Source organism: Leuciscus leuciscus (genome assembly GCF_965113295.1).
Source record: "Leuciscus leuciscus genome assembly, chromosome: 3".
NCBI classification, from domain to species: domain Eukaryota; kingdom Metazoa; phylum Chordata; class Actinopteri; order Cypriniformes; family Leuciscidae; genus Leuciscus; species Leuciscus leuciscus.
The window spans coordinates 20,133,879-20,159,869 of NC_138727.1; the positions used below are offsets into that span (position 1 = coordinate 20,133,879).

A 25,991-nucleotide genomic window follows, 5' to 3' on the forward strand; every position below is an offset into this window, starting at 1 on the left:
AACTGCAAGTTGAGTCCTGATCAACTCTGTAAGAACAGAGTGAAGTTTTTTTTTTTTTTTTTTTTGTCTTGAAGCTGCAAGGGTTTATGATGGTCCACATTCTAGTAATTATAAGTATCTTTGCAACTACATGTCTGCTAACTCTCATTAGAGTATTAGTAGACTGTCTGCTTATTATCTGCAAACACTTTTGATGCTCCCCCAAAAGACATTCTATTAACTACAATTAACTTTGCAACTACATGTCAACTTACTCTAACCCTACCAGTCTACTAATACTCAACTAGTACTCTAATGAGAGTTAGTAGACATGTAGTTTCAAAGTTACAAAGTGGAGCATCGAAAAATAATGTAACCTTACTGTCTTCTAGGTTCTAGATTGCTTTCATAGTCATAAAAGTACAACACAGAAAATTAAAGTGTCCTTATAAAACTAAGTACTTCTATTTTCATCTACTATTAATGAATAGAATATATTCGGAACAGTTCAAATAATGCATGAGCTGTGCAAATATAACTATTTAACACTGGTCATATGACCGTGGAGCTAAAACAAATTTCATGCCACAAAAGTTAATACAGCAAAGGAGAAAGGATTCAAGCTTTATTGCTTCAAAATCAGGTTTGTGGGTATCAAGGGGAAAGAAATACATTTTGGAATGTATGCAAAATTGTGTATAGTTTTGTGCAAACAAGCAGCACTAGTTCCATGTTTATGACAACAGGTACACTGTACACAGGTATCACTGTACATGAGAACAGGCATACGGTGAGACAAGGAAGATTCACTTTCTGCATTTATCTGTTTGGCATTAGTACACTTGAAAAGAACACAGGGCACTTTTTCAGTTTAAGCATGAGTATGAACAACACAAAATAATCACTGTCACAAGTCACAACACATGATCATCACTAACTAATGCATGTCTTCTGATAAACATTAAACCAGGGGGCCTTTAATATTAGTACTATACATGTTTTTTGTGGTGCTAATTCACAAAGTGCATCGGGTGAATTGCGCATTTGATACATCACTGATTTTTTTCTGGTCAATTCTCTTTATGGCACGAATTGAGAAATTAATAAGAGAAATGAATCAGCATCTTTTTAATTCAGTGCATTGATATTAAAAAGGTAGTTTTTGTAGATATCTAAACAGCATATCAAGTGATTTGTTTCTTGCATATTATGGGTTAAAGTGATTACAGAGATGTACAGTAATTGCATTATACAAACATTGTACCAACCACAGTTGTGCACATCACAGTCATAAGCACATATATTGTGGTATAAGTTATAAATATTCCTGACATCACTTTTAAACATAACTCTGGCCAAATATTGGTGATACTGGCCCACCATAGTGAGATTATTTAGTCTGTTTGATGTGTAGATATATCAAATTGAATAGCAGTTTGGAATCGCATTACTTACATTCTTATACATGCCAATACTTTGAAGAGTTCCCTTTTTAATCAGCTGAGTGTTGAAAGAAGAACATTCAGATTCCCACAGTAGAAACAAACGCTTCCCCTAATGTGTAGCAGTTTTTGAGTCAAAAGTGAAGAACAGCATAACCTAAATCTATATTGTTTCATTCTTAAAGGGACAGTTTCAATCAAAAATTACATTTCTGTCATCATTTACTCATCCTCGTGTTGTTACAAATTATCGTGACATTCTTCCATGGAGCACAAACGTTTTTTTTACAATTGTGAACAGTCTCTTTCATATAATGAAAGTGGGAAAACAATCGAAAAAGTAGTCCAAACAACTCATGCGTCATGACAGATTTGCATACAAATGAATGGCAATTAAAAAAGATAAAATTGAACATATATTGTTTATCATCCTCTTCACTGAAACTGAAATCAATTACGAAAATGATGCGTCAATGCCAACATCATTTACGCAATTTATTTGATTTGAGTTACAGCGATGATTTTCAATTAATAACAAATTTCGTTTCGTGCCTTTTATATTCCATGGAAAGTTTTGAACAACATGAGAAAAAAAAGAAAAGAAAAAAAGACAGAATTCATATTTTTGGGTGAATTATTCCTTTGAATTGCCAAATCAATGTTTTTAGGTTTGAAAACCTCTATGATCAGGGTACAGAATCCCATTTCCTTCGGTTTTATCCTTTTCTCCAAGGTGAGGGTGTCATGAGGCTACAACGACAACTTCAATGCAATATGAGGGTCCCATTTGGCACGAGGGCGGCAATAAGTGCTATTGTAGATAACGGTATACTTTAAAACAGTGGTTCCCAGAGTCTGCCACCACAACGTGGCCATCAGAGGTGAGAGCCAATCCTTGCGGGCCATACAGAGGGTCTGCGGAGGTGTTGATGTAGGACAAGAAGGATCCACTGCTGTCAAACACCTGGAGTCCCACAGATGAATGATATAAAGATGTTAAATCTAAATTTTTTTACCTGACATGACTAAAATATATGTGTGCTGCCAGTCATCACACTGTTCAACATTTACTTAATCTCACAAGTTAATGTGTTTACTTTGATTAAACTAAAACTTTTTGTTAGGGCTACCAATCACACATTTTTGTGAAATATTTTGAAATATTCAGTTGATCTAAGCCTGTGTTACCTGTATCCGGCTGTTGCCCCAGTCGGCCACTATAATATTGCCATTGGCATCTACCGCCACACCCGTCGGAGCATTAAACTGCCCATTTCCTTCGCCATTCGACCCAAACTTCAGTAGAAACTCCCCCTCTGGACTGAACACCTGCAATTTAATGACACAATCTACATTAACACATGAATATTTAAAAAGACTGAGGTTTTGAATGACTTTGAACAGGTATGAGTGAACTGTTTTTCAAAAAGTAACCACAATGGTGGCTAACAAGACAGCACATTTTAGGAATAGGACTATTATAGGATAGGATAGGAAATTTTACCTTTACAGAATGATTATGAAAATCAGTCACAATGATTTCATTATTTTGATTCACTGCTGCAAAGTGGGGACCTATGAAAATGAAAGAAGAGTTGCACATTCAACTTTTGGTAAACTAAAGTCCTCATCCCACTCAATAATAGTCACTGTTGTTTTTGATGAAATCTCTCCTGTTCTTTTTTTGTCATTAAGTGTCCCATGAAAGTGCTTGGTTACACAATCAACATAACATTTGTGATATGTGGCTTTTCCTTTTGGTTGAAAAATTAGCTAGAGAAAACACTGTTTTAGATACTGTATGAGCTGAAGGCTGAAACAATTTGAGCAAGGACAAGGTCGTTAGATTAATGTCGCCTTCATGTGTTATCTAAATTTGTCTAATTCTTTCTTCTGAAGTTGTAAGTATGACTGTGTTGTATTAATTGGGTTAGTTCACCCAAAAATGAAAATTCTGTAATTAATTACTCACCCTCATATTGTTCCAAACCTGTAAGACTTTCGTTTATCTTTGGAACACAAATGAAGATCTTTTTGATGAAATCTGAGAGCTTTCTGCCCCTCTGTTGACAGCTACGCAACTACCACCTTGATGCCTCAAAAAGTTCATTAAGAGATCGTAAAACTAATCCATATTAATAGAGTGGTTTAGTCCAAAATTTTCTGAAGAGACGCGATTGCTTTATATGATGAACAGATTGAATTTAGGATTGAATTGAATGTGGAGCCCAGATTGAATTTTATTCACATATAAACATTCATCAACACACACATCAGTTGTGGTAAACGGAAGCTCAAGCATGTTTGCTTGACGTGTGAGAACCAATGAGGTTCATTCTCGTGTGTTACGAGAGCAAGAGGTTTGTTCTCACGCGTCAAGCAGGTTCGGTTGAGCTTATGTTTATGTTCGCTGATCAATGTTTAAATATGATGAACAAATTAAATTTAGGCTTTTATTCACATTAAGTGATCTGAGTCTCTTTAGCTCAATTCATATGGATTAGTTTTACGATCTCTTTATGAACTTTCTGAAGCGTCAAGGTGGTAGTTGCGTAGCTGTCAACGGAGGGACAGAAATCTCTCAGATTTCATTAAAAAAATCCTCATTTGTGTTCTGAAGATGACCGAAAGTCTTACGGGTTTGGAACAACGAGCAATTAATTACAAAATTTTCATTTTTGGTTGAACCATACCCTTAAAGTGCTGTTTTGTCAGAAAAAATAGGAATCATGGAAGATGTCAGGTTTATTCTTGCCTATTTCTTAGGGAAATCTTATTAAAGCTCAAATGTATAGCGGGTTTTGAATAAAATGTAGCATCCAATTTGTTGCCAACCACATAAACATTACCTGCGCTATTGTATACATTCACCGTGTTATCTAGAATCTGGGATTTCTTTCAAATAAATGCTGTTTTCGCTGTATAAAACAATGGCTATTTATATACATGATTGTAACAGCAAAAGAAAGTTGAACAAATGAAACTTAACAGTCACTACAGCAATGGTTATCTACTCAGCCATGTTTAAATTTATGTCCTGGCCAATTCGGAAACTTGGGTATCAAAATTAGTTTTGCGAAGCCATTCATGCTCAATTTCTTACTAGGAAACTTCTATTTACAATAATTCGGATAGCATGTGAAGGCTGAATAAGTGCCAGTATGTAACCAAGGTAAGTACCTGCAAATTGCTTGTCACTGTTGCCTCGGTTTCCAAACTTGGAAACAAGTTTTCCATTGGGCTGGAAAATGAAGACGCAACAAGATTTATTGTCAACCACAATGATGTGGCCATTTCTATCAACCGATACACCCTTAGGACCCATGAGCTTCCCTGAGCCAATTTTAGTCTGAAAAAAGACACAGAGGACACGAGAGAGAGAGAGAGAGAGAGAGAGAGAGAGAGAGAGAGAGAGAGAGAGAGAGAGAGAGAGAGAAAGAGAGAAAGAGAGAAAGAGAGAAAAAGTGTTAGAATTCAACCTGAAATAATTTTCCTTTAAGTGTATTTATAAAAAACATGCCAATAGCAAATATTTCTTATACTAACAAGTATGTGGTAAAAATCTATTTGCCATAAATTCTTAAAAGTTAAAATTTTCTTTAATAAAACTAATAATAAAAGCAGATGCAGATACCTTAAACTTGCCATCACTGGAGAAAATGCTGACCCATTTGTTATCATAGTCAGCAATGATGATGTCACCATTGGGGTGCACAGCGACACCAGTTGGCCGTTGAAGTTGTCCTGGTGATCGGCCCCTCACTCCGAAGCGACTCTTAAACTGTCCATCATTTGAAAATATCTACAAATGAAACAATTTACGTCTTAAATTAAGCACTTGTTTTGTTACTTGTTTTATTAAATGAAAAGGACATTAAGCAACCCACAGAACGATGGTAAAAAAGAGTGAATTTAAACTGTGATTAGTCAGGTGAGGTGTAGAACTGTATACCTGAACACACTGGTTGTTACTGTCTGCTATCAGGACCTTGCCAACAGAAGAAGCAGCAACTCCCTGCAGATTGGTGAACTCACCCTTATTTCTGCCTTTAGTTCCTAAGGAAAATAAATAAATAAATAAATAGATAAACGGATGGATGGATGGATAGATGGATAGATAAACAAACATTTTTCATTCAGGGGGCGTATTACAGAAACTTCCTATCTTAAGTCTAAAGTTGAGATCTAACAAGTTAATTTAGGATTTTTCACAAATTTGTATTACAGAAGCAAATCTTATGTTGATTTAGGATTCTTATCCTATCTTACAAAATCTCATCTTATCCGTAGTTAGGAAATCTTTAACCCCTCCATCGAGTTCGGTAATCAACTCTCAGGTCTGTTACCAAGCAACCAACTACACATAAACAGCTGCTGTGAAGTAAAACGGAAAAACTCAGAATAGAAGTAACTGAGATTAAAATGGAGAAACAAAATAAATGGTGCTTTTCATTAAGTAAAGTTTTAATAAGCTTGGTAGAAAAGGCAAAGCCTAATCCTTTTATTTGATAGGAGTCTGTAATTATTTGTCACTGTTTTGTTGTCAAAGTGCAGCACATTATTTGGGTGTTCACAAAGTCTTTCCACCATCAAACATTGCTGTTTGCAAACAAATGTGACGTCATTCTCAGACAGGGCTATTATGTGATTTTTATAGTTGGCTTTCAAATAATTTTTGACACCAGTGGAGTCAGGATGCTTCTGTAATACCATTTTTTCCAAACTGTTAGGATGCTTCTGTAATCCCATTTTCCTATCTGTAGTTAAAATAAGATTATGCACTTAAGAAATGTCATTTTGTAATAGCTTTTGTCCTAAATGAGGTCCTAACTGAAATTGTCATGGTTACCAAACAGATAAGATATGATTATAAAGTTCTGTGCGCCCCCAGGATAATATAAATGCTGGATTATTGTATTTTTGTGGACATTCATTCAAAACTGATGATTCTTTTTTACTGTCTATCATCTGCCAATATTGGATATTTAATTGTTTATTAAGAGTATAGATTTATATATATTTCGTATAGATTTATAATATCGATCAATATTAAACACACACTAATCATTAGATCCACAGAACACCTGGAAATTTAAAAGCTATTGCACTTTAACAAATAGATACTTTTCTTAGCAAAAGTAATATGTACAAATATTTGCACTAATAGTTTTTACAAATATAAAAGCATTTGTTCCTCTTTACAGTTTGATTATCATCAAACGATCAGGTTTTTATTTATTAAAAGCAATCCCCTTTTACAGTGACCTGACTGTAGTAGTGTTAATTTCTTACGCAATCTGTTAGGACAGGATTCAGACAAAAGGAATGTGAGCTCATCATACCGATTCGGAACATGAGGTCATCTTCGATTGGGTTTTCTTTCCGTTTGCCGGTGCTGTACATGCTGGCCGGGCGCTTGATGGCACGCTGTTTCACATGGCTGCTTCCTGGAGATTTGAGGCGTTTCTTGCCTGCGTCTGCAGTCAGGGAGATCTCTGTCATTTTGTTGGCACGTATGCTGAATGGGCTGCCTTTAATATGCTGATCATAGAGCTTCAGCGAGAGCGTGAAGCGGCCCTCACACGGGGCCTTGTATACAAACTCATAAGTGCCATTTTTATGATCCGTGACTTCACCTTCCCCCACTATGGTGCCATCAGAGGCAGAAAGATTAGCTATGAGCAGAGCATTTCCTGTCCGGCACAGTCCGCCGTCTCTGTCTTTTGTTGTTATGGTCACAGAGGTTTGCTGTCCCACGATGCAGTGCCTCAGGCCTTCACCGGTGGCAACAGTTTCTGCGGCTACAGCATTGGTGGTTACTATAGCACCAAGGTTGTGGATGGATTTGCGAAGACCGTCGGTCTCCACCAAGAAGTCCAGCTGGTTGTTCTCCTCAGGCTGAAGTGGGAGGTCCTGATTGGCCAGCTCGTCAAGACGCTCGCTCATCTGCTTCTTGACCAATAGGACCTCAGCTTCCGAGCCGTGATTAAGAGCCTGCTCAGTGAAACTGCAGCTGCTGCATATGCCCTCCTGCCCCTGCAGCAACGACTCCAGCTGAGCTTGCAACACCTGCAATGACATACAAATTATATTTCAGTCATGACAACTCTCAGAGTGGAAAAATTTCAACCAGCATTTATTGGCATGGGCATTAAATATAGATAGGCTTGATTTTGGCGGACAAGATCTGCTACGCTGCTGCTGAGCAAATACAATAATTTGTTCAGCTTAGTCAAAAATAACAAACAAAGGAAAGGTGGCTGTAAGAAATGGTAGAACCCCAGTAGCATATCTCTACAGGTGGTGCTGGGGAGGAGGAGGGATAACAGAAGTATTCATATCGCGCAACGTGCCGATCGCAGTCTAAGGTGCGATATAGTTACGTGGATTTGGAAGTACTTCTGATTGGCTGGTGCGGCGCTATTGAAAGAACCAATCGGTGTTCGGACGTACAATAACACTACAAATAAGTGTTCCTGAATCCAACGGAGCCTAAAAGGTTTGTTCACAATGGCATAAATATTTAGATCTGCAGCCACACAGACATAGCAGCACAAACAGATGATGATACACATATAAACTGCATATACAAAGGGGTCAAAAAGTCTGTGTTTTTAGATTTAGAAAATGTAAAAGAAAGACATTAAATGAGAGGAAATATGTAATATTTTGCATTATTTCTAGATCACCAATCAAATGCAATAATTGTGTGATCCTCTTAACTTAATTTGAACAGAAGACCGGATGTTTTGCTTCCATTAAAGCACAATATGCACTCTTTAACATTGGCAAATCACGCTGGACAAAATGATCATACGGTTTGTACTTAGGCTGTGTAAGATCAAGTACATGCTGTCAATTAAACTACTAAAAAACAAACCATTTTCACTTGTGGAGCCCAGTGTCTGTGTAAACAAACAAATGCTAGCAGTTAATCAGTGCTAAAAGCATATACTGGACAACATAAGTCACCTCTAATGAACATCAATTCCTGACGTACAAGTGCTAATCATTTTCCGAATCTGGTACTTATAAAAACATTCTATCATGAATATCATGGTCTGATGAATTAGTTAGCATAGCATGACAAGGACCAAATGTACTCAACAGTGACAGATCCATGCTTTGATAAAGCCACCCTGTTCAGTCAGAGTGTCCAGTCATTTCAAATACAACAGATATCAAATGAGGAAAAACTTGACACAGTTTGATCCTAAAACTAAATTAAACTCCATAACAAACTCAATTCAGAACCCTACCTTACCTCAACTTGTTTATCACAGTCCTCTTCCATTACAATGCCCCAAACTATCTGTGCCTGCTTGCTACTAGCTGTGCTGACTTTGTTTACTTTGTGTTTAAAGGCGGACTCTGAAGTTGGTCTGGTTCTTCCAGATGAATCATTCCCATGTGACGCACTGCCAGATGCCAGGACTGATGTCAGACCCACACAGAAGCATGTGCTACAGAGTTATTAAATTTGTTTAATCATTCACCACAGCAAAACAGTGCGACTGATATGGGAGGAGACAAGATTAAGCATGCATGCAAATAAACATTGCAAGCAATAAACAAGTCTACTCTACTTTGCAGCTTATTTGGGTCGAGAACTGCCCTTTGAATAAGAAAGAGGCAGGCATGTAAAATAGTCAACCAGAAATCACTAGTTTTTATTTGACATTTATTTGACATTGGTCCATGGCGATTATATAATAGATCACAGTAGGTGCGATCTGTGGCTCTGCCTTCTCAGTTCATTTCTTCTGTTTAGTCAGTTGAGGTCAGACACGAGTATAACATGAACACGCTGGAGAGCTGCTTTAGAAATTAAAGTTGTGATTCTAACTGAAAGTGACACTGACACGTTTCTTTTTTCATGGTTAATACTGTAGAACTGCTTGCAGTAGCACAATAGCAATAGCACTCTATTGTATAAAGTGGTATATAAATAAATGTAAAATGACTTCACTGGAGTGCTGAATTGTAAATCTGGTGCAAACATACTGTATCTACAATATTATGATCAGGTGTCTTTACGGTTTTCTCACTGCTGTAATTTTTGTTGTGTTTATTTTGTTATTGAGAGGAAAGTGTGAATATTTATCTAAACGCCGCATCGGGATGTTTTTTTCTTACAGTATAGCGCTGCTTAGGTATTTCCAACTCTTTTTACCTCTAAGCGAAGAATGGAAAGAACTTTGCCATAAGTAAATCGGGCCTTTAAGGATATTTGAACAAAAACTTAAAATAATTCAAAATGTTGCAAAGATTTGATGGTAAGAACATGCTAAACAGCTAATTACTTACAAATGATGACATTTAAAAAATGATCGCCTCTAGATAAGTGTACTAGCCTTCTGTTTGAGTCCGTAGTTGACCTCCAGCTCCATCAGCAGAACACTCTTCCGTACATTGAGGGTCTTCTGAAGTTCCTCAAAAGTAGCATGAATCACTTCTTCTATTGAACTCTTCTGATTGCTCAGCTGCTGCAAAATCTCAGACAGAACCTCCAGCGCAGAGTCAATTTCTGGCAGTCTAAGGAAAAGAAGAACAAGTTACTCATTTTATCTCTTTTTATGTTACTTTTACTACAATTTTTTATACACTACTAGTCAAATGTTTGGACAAATCTACTCGTTCTTTGTTTTTTTTATTACTATTATTTTCCACATTTTAGAATTATAGTAAAGTTGTTAAACCTATTTTTTTTATTTTTGTTTGTTCCATCACTGTGTATGTTAAAGCAGTGGTTTTCAATCCTGATCCTGGGGACCCACCGCTCTAAACATATTGTATGTCTCCCTTATTTAACACCTATACATACACTGCCGTTCAAAAGTTTGGGATCGGTACGATTTTTTTGTTTAAAAAAAAAGTCTCTTATGCACACGAAGACTGCATTTATTGATAAAAAATACAACAACAAAAAAACTGTAATATTGTGAAATATTACTACAATATAAAATAACTGTTTTCTATTTGAATATATTATAAAATGTAATTTATTCCTGTGATCTCAAAGCTGAATTTTCAGCATTAATACTCCAGTCTTCAGTGTCACATGATCCTTCAGAATCAATCTAATCTGATTTGGTGCTCAAGAATCATTTAGTATTATTATCAATGTTGAAAACTGTTGAAAAATGTAAGTTCTGTAACATTATACCTTACTGTTCAAAAGTTTGGGGTCAGTAAGATTTTTCTTTGTGGAAAGAAATTAATACTTCAGTAATGATGCATTAAAATGGTCAGAAGTTACAGTAAAGACATATACAATGTTACAAAAGATTCTATTTCAAATAAATGCTGTTCTTTTGAACTTTCTATTCATCAAATAATCTTGAAAAAAATTGTACACAACTGTGTAGCAGTGTATTATACAAATAATGTACTTTATATAATCTGATAAAACAGGCCTCCCTGGCTGACATATTTGGTGTAATGGGTGAAATTCACAGTACATTTCAGGTGTTCACATTAATTTGCTTGTCTTCATATTGCGTAACGAGCCTTATTTTTAATACGACATTTTACTTAAACAGAAAACAATGTAACAAAAAATTCTGTAGCAATGTGTACGTAAGCATATGTTATATGCCTGTTTTTGACGGCGTCCAGCTGCTCCTGTAGCGAGGCTTTGTGCTGTTCTAAAACATCCTTAAGCGGGACGGTGGCGTGTTCTGCGTGTTCGCCGCTTGTACACTCCTCACACATGGCTGTCTCACATGGTGGACAGTAGAACTCCATTACCTGATGAAAAGAGAGGGAGAAGCATCCCTGTTGGTGACAAGCTAAAGACAACTTTTCACATTATGTTTACATACTCCCTTTGCAAAAATCATAAGGAATTTCACATACAAAAATGAACAGGAGGAAAATACCATACAGTCGGGCTTCTGTACACTAGAGATTTAGTTATCCTGTACTGCTGTGTAAGTCTTACGTTTCCTCCATGATTGGGACAGGAGAGTGGTTGTCCAGTGGCCACTCCATTGATAGCGTCTGTGCAGTCCTCACTGAGGTTAATGTCTGGGCTCCTCTTTAGCACCTCCATCAGGTTGGTGATGAAGAAATTACTCTGAAGTGCCGCCACACCTTTCTCCGGCAGGATGGAGGTCTGACGGCACACGGGGCAAGACAGAGTCAGACTGTGGGCGGGAATGTAGTTCTGCAGACACCTGGGGCAATAAAAACAGGTTATTGAAATGACAACCTATGTGGTAATAACTGACTCTCACCAGAAAAACATATTCATATTGTTTTTTAGATAAAACTAATCACTGGGCATCTTGTGGGCACCCTGTATAGATTCATGTGGAGTGCTATTCTGGAATAAAACGGCAAACACCTGGTTAAGACTCATGTTTCCTGTGAAATATAAGGGAAGTATATAACACTGATGCCGTGAACCTTTCCCTTCCCTTTCCCTGTTGTGTGTTGCTTCACGGGATATGGAAATGAAGCCTCATGAAGCTCTGAAGCTTTTCCCTGATGAAACCAGGACATTTGTTTTTAAAGCCTTTAAAGCCTTTGAGTATCGACAACAGCCCCATCTGCTGGTTTGTAAATTTACAACAGCCATGAAGCCAGGAAATATAATGCATTTTGTATCAATTTGAACTGTTATTAGACATAGGACATTCTAGTTTTTAAAGCAGATGTAATTTCTTACATAAGTATATAAGCATTTGTAAGAATTATCACTGCTTCACCCAAACACCAAAACCAAACGGCTTAGAAAACTTTAAAAGTACACTACACTCCTCACAGTTCAGACTCGGATTAAAGTTCTGAAATGGAAATCGATTGAACAGAAAAATCACTCACGTGATTATCTGAAAAGAATAGAAGCAATGATACAGGGCTTCATTGTAAATTCTGCTGCATACTCGATACATGCATTGGCACCTCGGTGCCATATATTACATCACTTGTTGCTTCTATCATTTTTGTTAAATGCAAAAAGCTGGTATAGAAGAGGGACATCCTCAAATTTCAAAAATAACTTCCTCTCTCAGTTTTATTATTCCTCAATGATCCTAGACGGAACTGTGTCCAGTCAAACTTTATGGCATCTGTGAATCAGTAATATGGCCAATACTAATATTTTGTTTCACACTTGTGCATTTATTTATGCATGTACAAATTTGTCAGTGTTTCTATTCATGTTCACACAGCATCTATTAAACAAGCATCAGGTTCCCTGCACGTCTCCTTCAGACAAAAGCGTTGATGTATTTTGCAGGCGCCTACTTATACTCTGCTGATGACGTCATAGACTTTTTTTCACACTTTTTTGTGATTCTCAAAAACAAATTAATTTTTTTTTGTGAAATATCCCTTTAAAGGGGTGATGAACTGAGAAATCAAAATTTCCTTGAGCTTTTGACATATAAGAGATCATCATACTATAATAATATCCTGTAAGTTTCAGAACTTAAAACTACCTTGTTAGTCCAATAAAAGCTTTTATAGACATCAGGCTCAGCAAACGACTCGTTTTTCAAAGTGGGGAACTATGACGTCAAAGAGGATAAAACACCGCCTCCACAAAAGAAGATCAACGCCTACTTCAACACGGCCTGTTTAGCCCCGCCCACCGATTCGCCCAAACATGCTAAATAACATAGGACGACATGATAATTGCTAAACCGGATCGAGCTACTTCCAAGCAATAAACATGCTGTTTACTAAATATTGTGCAGTGCCTGTTTGTGGAAGAAGACAGTCTGCATAAGCTTCCTTCGGATTCCAGCATGGTTAAACTTTATTAAATCAGTCAATCACAATTTCCCGTCCCGACACGGATCTGCCAGCAACATGTAAGTAACCATGTGTATTCTAATGCCTGATCTGCGATCAGTGATTTCTGTGTAATTATTCAAGTTCAGATATTTCTCTTAAAATCGTTCAATACTGTTTATGCATCAGTGACTAAACGATCAACTTCACATAATTTCTCGTAGAATTATGAAAATAATATTTTTTAAACTGAAAGCGATCAAAGAACGATCCCTTTCCAATCGCCCAAGCTGTCAATCAAACAGCACAGCGCGAGCCGCGAGAGCTTATCTGGACACTTACCAAACTCGTGATGAAATAATGACACTGCTCTTACTGTGTATTCACATCGTGTTTGCATTGTGATTTGGTGTAAGCATTTGTGAGAGTGCAAAAATTGCGTTGCAATGATAAGATCTTTATTCACGCGATCAACAGACTGTCTGTCATCTGCTCAGTCAGTGCTCATCATGCTGCAACCTTTCATGTGATGGAATAGATTTAAATATAATGCTTTAAACGATACTTTTCACGATTTGTTAATCTCGATAGCTGTAATAGTAAAAACGTAGTAAAAGTTTTCTAGAGAGTTCATGTAATACTAGCTATTTCATATGCAAGCATGCCAGCCAATCACAGCAGTGGGCGTTTGCACTGCAGTATCACAGCAGACACGCCCCTTAAAACAGAGCGTTCAAATCTGAGGCTGAAATCAGGCTTGGAAAAATGGCTTTTATTTATAAATTATGACCATTTTTTATGTAAAAATCATACTAACATTATAAGGGCACCCCAGGCAACATTATAAAATAATAAAACAATCCAGTTCATGACCTGTTTAAGATTTACTCTGTATTACAAAGCCCTCTAATGAGTAAAATTACCTTTACAGAACTAAGAAAGAGAAATAAAAAATGATGTAATTTACACTTTACAAAACAAATAGCTGTAAAATAATCAAATTAAGCAATATAACAGAATATCAGAAATGAAGTACCTTTCACAGAAGGTGTGGAGGCAGGGAAGGACCTTGGGATTGTTGTAGCGATCCAGACAGATACTGCAAATCAGGAACTGTTTGTTGATCTGACGAACCACAGGACTTGGGAGGGTAGAAGCTTCAGTGGCCATCCTAACACTCTATCAAAGGCCTCCCACACGTCTTCAGCCCGGGCCCTGGAGAGAGGGTAAAGGAGTTCAAATAAATAAATGAAAAAATAACAGATGAGATATTTTTCCTGGAAAGGGCCACATGATGTAGCTGTTTCTTTTTTCTGTGAAAACATACTGTATTAATGAACACAAATAAGGTGCTAGGTGCAGAGGATCTCACGTCACAACACTAGAATTCCAGTTTCCAGAAATCTTAAGCTTTCACTATTACAAGGTAGAGTAGTATGCCATGCCTATAAAACCATGCCTTGCTGCTTTTGAATGTCTATTTACTATCATTCATTTTTGTTTATATTGCTAAATATAACTTACTCATCAACATATATTAGATATAGTCTAATATTGCCTATCACATTAATCTGACTTTGCTAGCTTTTATCTACATTTAGTCATTTAGCAGACGCCCTTATCCAAAGCGACTTACAAATTAGGACTAAGTTCAGCGAGTCATCATAAAGAGGCAAAAGCAACAACAACGCAGGAAGTGCTCAAAATACGAAGTTCTGGTATTATTCAGAGTAGCATAAGCCTGATAAGTGATGTTTCAAAGGGAAAGGATTTTTTTTTTTTTTTTTTTTATAAGGTTAAGTGCTCACGGAAGAGATTGGTTTTCAGCTGTTTTTTGAATGTTGTCAGGGATTCTGCATTCCGGATGAGGGTGGGGAGAGCGTTCCACCAGCATGGAACTGTAAATGAGAATGTTCTGGAAAGTGATTTTGTGGCTTTCTGTGATGGAACCACGAGACGTCGCTCGTTGACCGATCGTAGGTGTCTGGTAGGGATGTAGACTCGTAGGAGTGAGTGAAAGTAGGAGGGAGCTGAGCCTGTGATAGTTCTGTAAGCAAGCGTCAGTGCCTTGAACTTGATGCGAGCAGCTAGAGGTAGCCAGTGCAGAGAGATGAACAGAGGAGTGACGTGGGCCCTCTTGGGCTCGTTGAAGACAAGACGAGCTGCAGCATTCTGGATCATCTGTAGGGGTTTGGTCGCACATGCTGGGAGTCCAGCCAGAAGGGCATTGCAGTAGTCAAGCCTAGAGATGACCAGGGCCTGGACGATAAGTTGTGTTGCATGCTCAGTTAGGAAAGGCCTGATCTTCCTGATGTTGTGCAGTGCAAACCTGCATGATCGAGCTGTCTTTGAAATGTGATCTGTGAAGGTCAGCTGGTCATCAAACGTTACTCCAAGATTTCTGACCGATCTTGATGGGGTGATTAATGATGACTCTAGCTGGATGGTGAAGTCGTGCTGTAGAGACGGATTGGCAGGGAGGACGAGAAGCTCAGTCTTTGCCAGGTTGAGCTGCAGGTGGTGTTCCTTCATCCATGTGGAGATGTCCGCCAGACAGCTTGAGACCCGTGCAGCTACTGTGGGATCATCTGGTTGAAAGGAGAGGAAGAGCTGTGTGTCATCAGCATAGCAGTGGTAGGAAAAACCGTGTGCCTGTATGATGTGTCCCAGTGATGTGGTGTAGATGGAGAAGAGGAGGGGACCAAGAACTGAACCCTGGGGAACCCCTGTGGTCAGCTGATGTGCTCTGGATACCTCGCCTCTCCATGCGACCTTGAAGGACCTACCTGTGAGATAGGACTCAAACCAGTGGAGTGAAGTTCCTGTGATGCCCAGTGATGAGAGGGTGGACAGAAGGATCTGATGATTCACCGTGTCGAAGGCAGCAGACAGATCCAGGAGAATGAGGACTGAAGATTTGGAAGCAGCTTTTGCGATCCGTAGGGCTTCTGTGACTGACAGTAATGCAGTCTCAGTTGAATGTCCTTTCTTGAAGCCAGATTGGTTGACATCCAGCTGGTTGTTTAGAGACAAGAAGGATGTTAGTTGGTTGAAGACAGCTCTTTCAAGTGTCTTCGCAATGAATGGTAGGAGAGAGATAGGTCTGTAATTCTCTACCAATGATGTGTTTAGCGTTGGTTTTTTGAGCAGTGGAGTAACCCGAGCCTGCTTGAATGCTGTAGGGAAGGTGCCAGTGTGGAGGGATGAGTTGATGATGTGTGTGAGTGATGGTAGAAGTGTGGGAGAGATGGCTTGTAGAAGGTGTGAGGGGATGGGGTCAAGCGTGCAGGTGGTAGGGTGACTGGAGAGGAGAAGTGTAGATACTTCTTCCTCGGTTAGCGAAGAAAAGGAGGACAGAGGGGTATTGGCTGTGGAAGGGGTCGGTCTGGGTTCCTGTGTGTGTGGAGCTGAGAACTGACTGCTGATAGCTGTTGTTTTGTTGGTGAAGAAGGTCGCAAAATCGTCAGCAGTTAAGGAGGAGGCGGGAGGTGGTGGAGGTGGACAGAGGAGAGAGTTGAATGTCTTGAAGAGTAATCGTGTGTTGGAGGAGCTGTTGATCTTGTTGTGGAAGTATGAAGATTTTGCAGCATGAACATCAACAGAAAAGGAGGAGAGGAGAGATTGATACATACTCAGGTCAGATGCGTCTTTTGATTTGTGCCATTTCCTCTCCGCTGCCCTGAGTTTGGTCCGGTGTTCCCGAAGAACCTCAGATAACCAGGGGTTAGAGGGAGTAGTGCGTGCTGGCCTGGAGGAGAGAGGGCAGATAATGTCTAGAGAAGAGATTAGAGTGGAGCATAAGGTGTCCGTTGCGGTATTCACATCCAGAGATGAGAATTGTGAGGGTGGGGGAAGAGAGGATGACACGGCAGAGGAGAGATGGGAGGGGGAAAGTGAGCGCAGGTTTCGTCTGAAAGTGACTGGTGGTGGGGGTGGGGGTGCAGGGGTAGAGAGTTGTAGACTGAAAGTAATGAGGAAATGATCTGAAACGTGGAGAGGTGTCACCAGGATGTTTTCTGTGGTGCAGTTGCGTGTGTAAACCAGGTCCAGTTGGTTGCCTGATTTGTGAGTAGCTGTGGTGATGAGTCGTTTGAGATCGAAAGAGGCTAGGAGAGAGGTGAAGTCTGTTGCATGTGGCTTTTCGAGATGAATGTTGAAGTCACCGAAGACTAGAAGTGGGGTGCCGTCCTCAGGGAAAGTGGACAGCAGCACATCCAGCTCATCTACAAAGTTACCCAGCTGACCTGGGGGGCGATAAATGACTACAATATGGATTTTAATGGGGGTTGTAAGTGTAATAGCATGATATTCAAATGAGTTGTTGTTGCATAGAGAAGAGAGCGTGGAGTATTTGCAATTGTTAGAAACGAGAAGCCCTGTACCCCCACCTCTCCCAGACTGGCGAGGGGAGTGGGAGAAGGAGAAATTGCTAGAGAGAGCAGCAGGGGTTGCTGAGTCTTCTGGACGAATCCAGGTCTCAGTCAGCCCCAAGATACTAAGAGTAGAATGAGATGCAAAGGCTGGAATGAAGTCAGCTTTATTGACTGCTGACTGACAATTCCATAGACCCACGGAAAGAGAGAGAGGAGTATGTGAGGATGTGGGGATGGGACGCAGATTGGCAGTATTGCGCTGCCTATTGCGCGTGATGAAAGGACGGTGCCGAGAGATAACAGGAATGTATTGAAAGCACATGTTGATTAAGGTGAACAATAAGGTAAGTAGAGGGAAGAGAAAGGGAAGAGGAGATACGTAAGTGCCTTTCTGGTGTCCTTGCTCGGTGGAGTCGCGCAGGTAGAGTCGCTGGTCTTTTCCCGAGTCGGTCTTCACACGAGGAGCCTGAACACGAGAGCTGAACGCTTCCGCTGACGATCTAAATCGTTATCACTAGTACAACACGCTAGTACAACACGCTAGTATCTCGCTAGCCTGTTACCCTGCTATCCGTGCTTGCCATCTTTTTTTTCTCTCACACTTTTTACGAGTCAAACAACTGTGGTAAGTTGGATCAGTCAACAAACATGGTGAGTAATGTCTTCTCCTGTTATTGTCAGTTGCACTTTGTGTCACATGTATAGCATAGCCTTCTCTGTCAGCACAGAGGACTTTTCATGTGATAAATGCAGGGAGATAGTCAGGCTGACGGAGAAGATTTCAGAACTTGAGACACACATCCAAACTTTAATCGAGAATAGTAAGAATGCAAGGGTTTTAGATACTGCTTTGGATGCGACTAGCTTAGTGAACTCTGTACATTGTTCGTTTCCGGCTGTAGAGCCTGTGCAGCAGGGCAACTGGGTGACCGTGAGACGCTGTAGTCACGGGACAAAACACCGCTCTTCCGTTCCGATTACCATAACAAATAGATTCTCCCCACTCAGTGAAACATCCACTGTGAATCCTGTTGAATGTGCCCTAGTTATTGGCGATTCTATTACACGGAATGTGAAAATAGAGACACCAGCCACCATAGTCACATGTTTGCCAGAAGCCAGAGCACCTGACATCAAAGCAAATTTTAAAGTGCTGGCTAATGCTAATCGCAAATTCTCTAAGATCATTATTCACGTCGGCACTAATGATGTTCGACTTCGCCAGTCGGAGTTCATTAAAATTAACGTTAAAGAAGTGAACTCGCAAGTACGATGTCAGCAACTGTAATTTGCTTAGGCCCCCTTCCTGTTTGACGGAGTGATGAGATACTTAGTAGACTGTCCTCACTCAATGACTAGCTGTCTAAGTGGTGCCCGCAAAATAATATAGAATTCATAGACAATTGGAAAAGTTTTTGGGGCAGACCTGACCTGTTGAAAAGAGATGGTATTCATCCCTCCTGGGATGGTGCTTCTCTTCTCATAGTAATATGGCACATAGTCTTAGAGCTCAAACATGAATTGGGGCTCAGGTCAGGAAGCAGACAGACTGGCTAAACCGACATCTGCTAGCTGTCTCACGTCACTGAGGTCAGATAAATCCCATCACATAGAAACTCTTTCACCTAGATATCATCATATAGAGACTGTGTATGTTCCCCGAATTAGGAAATACAAAAAACTCCCAGACCCATTTAAGGGTAAATTTTTTATTGATGGTCAACAAATAAAAAAATTATATAATACAAATGAACAAATGATAAAGCTCGGGTTGCTGAATATTCAATCCCTTACTTCAAAAGCACTTATTGTTAATGATATGATCACAGATTATAACCTAGATGTGCTGTGTTTGACAGAAACCTGGCTAAAACCAGACAATTAAATTACTTTAAATGAGTCCACCCCCCAATATTATTGTTATAAACATGAGCCTCGTCTGAAAGGCAAAGGGGGAGGTGTTGCAGTAATTTATAGTAATATCTTCAGAATTACTGAGAATTGTTTTGAATATAATTCTTTTGAAGTGTTGATGCTTAATGTAACACTATCTAATGTAAACAATAAATAACGTTTGAGATGTGTGCTGGCTACTGTATACAGGCCACCAGGGCACCAGACAGACTTTATCAAAGAATTTGCTAATTTTCTATCAGAGTTAGTACTGGCTGCAGATAAAGTCCTAATTGTTGGTGATTTTAATATACATGTGGATAACAAAAAAGAAAGATGCATTGGGAATGGCATTTAAAGACATTCTGAATTACTGGAGTTAGACAACACGACGTGTCAGGACCTACTCATTGTCGTAATCATTGATTATCACATGGAATCAATGTTGATGCCGTTGAAATTCTGCAGCAGAGCGATGACATCTCAGATCAGTATCTAGTCTCGTGTATACTTCATTTAGCCAAGGCTTCAAAGCCGACTCCGTGTTACAAATATGTTAGTTAGACCTATCACTTCTGCTACTAAAGATTGCTTTATTAATAACATTCCTGATCAGTTTCATCTCCTCAGCATCCCAGATAGCTTAGAACTCGATATTGCGACAGAAACTTTTGACTCTCGCAACTATGTTCCTTTTTTAGAAAGAAATGGTATCTGCGAGTATTTCCAGTCAGGATTTAGACCGTACCATAGTACTGAGACAGCTCTCATTAGAGTCACAAATGATTTGCTCTTATCATCCGATCGTGGTTGTATCTCTCTATTAGTGTTACTCGATCTTAGTGCTGCATTTGATACTACTGACCAAAACTTTCTTTTAAATAGACTCGAAAATTATGTTGGCATTAGTGGAATTGCATTAGCATGGTTTTCAGTATGGAGTACCACAAGGCTCAGTACTAGGACCATTGCTGTTCACTCTGTACATGCTTCCCTTGGGAGATATCATTAGGAAGCATGGCATTAGTTTTCACTGTTATGCTGATGATACTCAGCTCTATATTTCATCACGCCCTGACGAAACCAATTCACAAAATTAATGGAATGCATAGCTGATATAAAAACTGGATGACTAGTAATTTCCTACTACTTAACTCTGAAAAAACAGAGATTCTAATTATTGGACAAAAAATTTCCTCACGTAATAACCTAGAATACTGTCTAACACTTGATGGCTGTTCTGTCAAACCTTTGTCGTCGGTTAGGAACCTGGGTGTGCTCTTTGATACCAATCTTTCATTTGAAAGTCACGTTTCTAGTATCTGTAAAACCACATTATTTCATCGCAAAAATATATCTAAATTACGTCATATGCTCTCAATTACAAATGCGGAACAATTAGTTAATGCGTTCATTACATCAAGGCTAGATTATTGTAATGCTCTTATGGGTGGTTGCCCTGCACGCTTAAAAAATAAACTACAGCTGGTCCAAAACGCAGCAGCTAGAGTTCTTACCAGAACCAGGAAGTATGACCATATTAGCCAGGTTCTATCAACACTGCATTGGCTCCCTATTAAACATAGTATACATTTTTAAATATTGCTGATTACTTACAAAGCACTAAATGGTTTAGCTCCCCAGTACTTGAGCGAGCTCTTAACACATTATAGTCCTTCACATCTATTGTGATCTCAAAATTCCGGACAGATGATAATACCTAGAATATCAAAATCGACTGCTGGTGTAGATCCTTTTCCTATTTAGCACCAAAACTCTGGAACAGTCTTCCTAACATTGTCCAGGAAGCAGACACACTCTGTCAGTTCAAATCTAGACTAAAAACACATATCTTTGACCTAGCAGCATACACATAACACATTATAAACTTCTATAATTCAATGTTAGGCTGCATAGATTAGGTCAGCCGGGACCGGGAACACTCCCCATAAATCCTGATGCACTCGTTACATCATAAGAAGAATGGCGTCTATGCTAAAATTAGTCTCTCCGTTTATCCCGAGGTTTACCGCAGTCCGCCGTATCCAGATCTGATGAAGGACCTGCGCCTGGACACGACGACAACGCAGTCCTGAAGTGTCAACTAGTCTCTCCCCTGTGAAGGCCCCCTTCTTCTTCCCTTTACCTCTGTACAGATAAAACGTTGTCAAAATAGTTCCGGTTCACGTGGCTATTTGGAAGTGCTAAATAATTCTGTATTATAATTTTTTTGTAAATTCAAGTAATTTTTTTAGGTCAATTTGTAAAGAAAGACTACACGCCTGCGCACATATATATTCAAACGCGCATACCTATAGACTAAACACGTAATACGCATGTGCACGTCGTCAGCGTTTTCACAGGTTTGCGTTTTCAAAGCTTGCGCAGAGATAAAAAAATAAATTATATATATATATATATATATATATATATATATATATATATATATATATATATTTATTTTCTTCAAGGCTTGCACCTTGGAACCTATTACAAAGTTTGCGTTCTCAAGCCACCAGGCACTGTTGTTGTGCGAATGAGCGGGCCGGAGCGCGCTAAGGGTTTTCTGTCAGAACGGTGTCGTGTAAGCGGAGTGATCTTTGCAACGGAAGTGAGTCGATCAAAACTAACTTTAGCTGGACAATAACTTTATTCTAGAGCTGCTGTAAAGCCAAAACAATCTCTGTTGCTTTAATTTCCTATTATCACTGTAAAGCTGCTTTGAAACAGTCCATATTGTTAAAAGCGCTATATAAATGAAGGTGATTTGACTTGATTTGACTAGTAATTAAAGCATGCTGTCATAACTTATTGTCAGTGGACAAATGGATCAAATGAATAATTTAAAGGGTAAAACATGAGCCATGACTGACAGTGGACAGTGACCTGATCTGAGTGCAATGTCACAGCTACAGCACATATTAAATTAAATGTTTACAGGTTTTTCCCCTTTTGTGTGTGCTAATTTGGATAAAAAGAAAATACATGTAAAGTTTTCATATATGTTCAAAATGTAATAAGACATACTGATTCACACACAAAATTAGGGATACACCTATTTTTATATTCTGACCGATATGATAATAAGCTAATAATTATTTCCATGTTATGGCTGATAGTATAGTAAATTCTACACAAATTTGTGTAGTAAGTAATTAGTAAAGAAGTTTGTAAATAAACAAGAGAATTAATAATAATAATCAAAAATAAAATTTAAATTTAAATTTAAAAGCTACAAGTAATTTTTTGCCATTGCAACTTTAAAATGTACAGTATGAAAAATGAAGGCCTATTAATTTTAAGATTTGCTAAAACTGTAATTTGTTATTAAATGTGTTAATAAATTATTAAGCGTTAAATATTAACTTTAAGTGAATCTTACATAACAGCTGTCAGGGGTTGCATGAGCCAAATCCGAGAAGAAAGATGCGTGACGCAGTTAATGTACACCCTGGTATGAGTGGTAGTGTGTCAAACTTTTACAAATTACTGCTAGAAAATGTGGACAATAACACAGAGAAAATAAAACATAACTGGGAGGAGGAAATTGGTTTTAACATTCATGAAAACATGTGGGATGAGTGCTTGAGAAACATACATACTAGTGTTGTCAAAAATATCGATATTTCGATAAATATCGATACTGAAATATCTGAACGGTACCAATACTAATTTCCTGAAGTATCGATACTAGCCGAGCTGTCACTTTCACTTCTCTCCAAAGGCGCGTTGACAAACACCACACGCGCACTCGTCTCATTCGCTCTGGTTAAATAGCAAAAGTGAAGTGAATGGGGCCGATCACACTTGACGCGTTTTTTGCAGTGAGAGGCGCCTATTTTCAATTCGTTTCCAGCGAGCGTTCTGCGCGCTGTTTATGCGCCTGCTGCGCCTCGCGGGCCTTCCGTTTTAATGCTGAAAGCTAGTTGCTTGAACGCCCTGAGAGTGCGATGATGGAGGATAAACTTGTGGTGCTCTCGCGGGTTACCAGGAGCTTAACGACTTCACGAACCGTAACTACCACAATGTTAACAGAAAGTAAATAAAATTAATAAAAGGCTGATTTGACGTTTACTTGACTGACAGGACAGCTGTTTCAGTGGTTGCCGAGCAACATAACAAACGCAGCGCACGGCTCGTTCTGTGTGATGAGTGCTGTGTGCCGTCAGGTGTGATGAGTGCTGTGTGCCTCGCGTTTTCGAACCTGAAAAACGCGTTAGTGTGATCGGGGCCTAATATAGCTAAGCACCTGAAAGACCGACAACGGGATCTATATAAATCATTTCGAGAGGTTGGTAACTCTTCTCATTTTAACATTTCTGAAACATTAACCAAGATGGCCTAGTATTGTTGTTGATATGAGTGTGTGTTGTCTCGTTTTTTCACCGTAATTCTTAAAGTTAATATAATCAGACTGAGAAATCTTAGACAAGTAACGTTAAATATTTTAACTGTGGTCAAATGTAAATTAACTTGTGCTTATTTAACTTAATTCAAAAATTTGTATTTAATTCTGCAATTTGCCTTCATATCTTATCATCAATTTGATTACACAGATACTAATTAAACTAAACTGAGCAATTGAATGACATCTTTGAATTCAATAATGAAATGCCTTTAACTGAAAATTTTATGTTTTATCTTATTATTATACATTACTGACACTATATCCTCCAATTTGATACTGTTAAGTGCTTTGACACAATCTGTATTGTTAAAAGCACTAATAGCATTGTTTTCGCGTGTAATGCACACACGTTTGTGTTTAAATCTGTTCATCAAATAACGTTAATGTATTAACCAGCATTAATGCTTTTGAACAAGTGCACTACTTCAGGACATTTTTGTTCATGTAAAATATCCCTCATTGTCATGTTCTAGACTTGTTATATTTAGCTTTAAAAAACTAAAAAAAAACTTAATATTGTGGCAGTTTTTTTCTCCGTGGTATCGAAAATGGTATCGAATATCGATATTTTTCAAGGTATCGTATCGAAGTTAGAAATTCTAGTATCGTGACAACACTAATACATACATGTTCTATGAATGCTAGACACAATTTTATTCAGTTCAAGGTAATGGCTTCATTATTCTAAGTCAAAAGTTCATAAAATGTATGTGTAAAATGTCAGAAGGAACACGGTTTTATTCTTTATGGTCATGCAGTAAAAAGCAAATTCTATTGATTTGGAGCCTGAGCCTTGCACTGGACTTTTAGGAGCAGAGAATGCTTTTTGTAATAAATATCATACACAGGCCATTTCGTATGTGTATGATGCTTGCAAAAAGACTTATTTTACAGATGTGGAAAGCAGATTCTGTCCCCACCAGGGCTAGGGAACTGGGGAATATGTTGCACTTGGAAGAACTGAGATTTATCAAAAGACAAACTATCCATTTACATTAAGATTTGGAAACCAATAAGACAATTCTTACAGGTGGACTGAACAAGCTTTATGTTTATTATTATTACTTATTTATTTATTTTTTGCTTCACATCTCCTTTAATTTAACTCTGATAATACATTATTTTAATTTCTGTTGTTGCCGTTCACCAGGATAATATATTGTGTATGTTCACTCTTTGCCCATGTACAAAATGTTTTTGTTTGTAGAGCACTTGAAGAAACCTTCTACAATCATTGCAATAGTGTGGGGGAGGGGGAGGGGTGTTCTAAAAGGTGGAGAAGCGGGCTTAGCAGACCAGGGTGGGAGTGAGGACATTGGAGGAACCGGAGTGAAGGAGGAGCCCGACGAAGCCAGAGGGTTGATGGAGATCCGGAGGTCTGAAGCAGAGCCAGAACGACGACAGACAAAGGTGGAGCCAAAGGGAAGAGGGAGCCCTGCAAAGCCTGAAGGATGACAGACCATGGTGGAGTCGAGGAAGCGTTGAGCAAAGGAGGGCCAAGGTGAAGTCCAGGGCTAGTGACGACTTGGAACTGGGCTTATCCAGCGACAACTTAGATGACTTGGAACTGGGCTTAACCAGCGAAGACTTGGAACTGGGCTTAACCAGCGCCGACTTGGAACCGGGCTTTTTCCAGCGCCGACTTGGACCCGGTCTTATCCAGCGATGACTTAGACAACTTGGAACTGGACTTAACCAGTAAAGACTTGGAACTGGGCTTAACCAACGCCGACTTGGAACCGGGCTTATCCAGCGATGACTTAGACGATATGGAACTGGGCTTAATCAGTAAAGACTTGGAACTGGGCTTAACCAACGCCGACTTGGAACCGGGGTTATCCAGCGACAACTTAGACGGCTTGGAACTGGGCTTAGTTAGTGATGACTTAGATAATATGGAACTGGGCTTATCCAGTGATGACTTGAAACTGGGCTTATCCAGTTTCACATAGTGAACCTATGTTCTGACGTACAACCCAGAAGCGCTGCGCTGTTACACTACGTGAACTCACTCAGAGGCCCACACAGAAAAAAACGAATAGTTGAATAAAGTTATTTTTGTTTGTTTTTGCACACAAAAAGTATTCTCGTCACTTGATAAACTTATGGTTGAGCCACTGTAGTCACTTGGGCTATTATAAACATTGTCTTTAC

The 25,991-nt window shown here is 38.9% G+C and overlaps 1 protein-coding gene across 2 annotated transcripts in view; it reads right to left on the bottom strand.

The window, feature by feature from the left end:
* Nucleotides 1-591: 591 nt before the first annotated feature.
* The window catches only part of trim2a (tripartite motif containing 2a), a 40,906-nt gene continuing 15,506 nt past the window's right edge, over nt 592-25,991 (bottom strand). For both annotated transcript variants that reach the window (XM_082165653.1, XM_082165654.1), the window contains 11 exons: nt 14,200-14,378; nt 11,365-11,599; nt 11,020-11,171; nt 9,776-9,956; nt 6,764-7,490; nt 5,374-5,477; nt 5,056-5,223; nt 4,602-4,770; nt 2,926-2,996; nt 2,610-2,750; nt 592-2,385 (listed from right to left, as the gene is read on the bottom strand). In XM_082165653.1, coding sequence (XP_082021779.1) covers nt 2,233-2,385; nt 2,610-2,750; nt 2,926-2,996; nt 4,602-4,770; nt 5,056-5,223; nt 5,374-5,477; nt 6,764-7,490; nt 9,776-9,956; nt 11,020-11,171; nt 11,365-11,599; nt 14,200-14,333 — 2,235 coding nt within the window. In that variant the 5' untranslated portion in view covers nt 14,334-14,378 and the 3' untranslated portion in view covers nt 592-2,232. The remainder of the gene's footprint in view (nt 2,386-2,609; nt 2,751-2,925; nt 2,997-4,601; nt 4,771-5,055; nt 5,224-5,373; nt 5,478-6,763; nt 7,491-9,775; nt 9,957-11,019; nt 11,172-11,364; nt 11,600-14,199; nt 14,379-25,991) is intronic.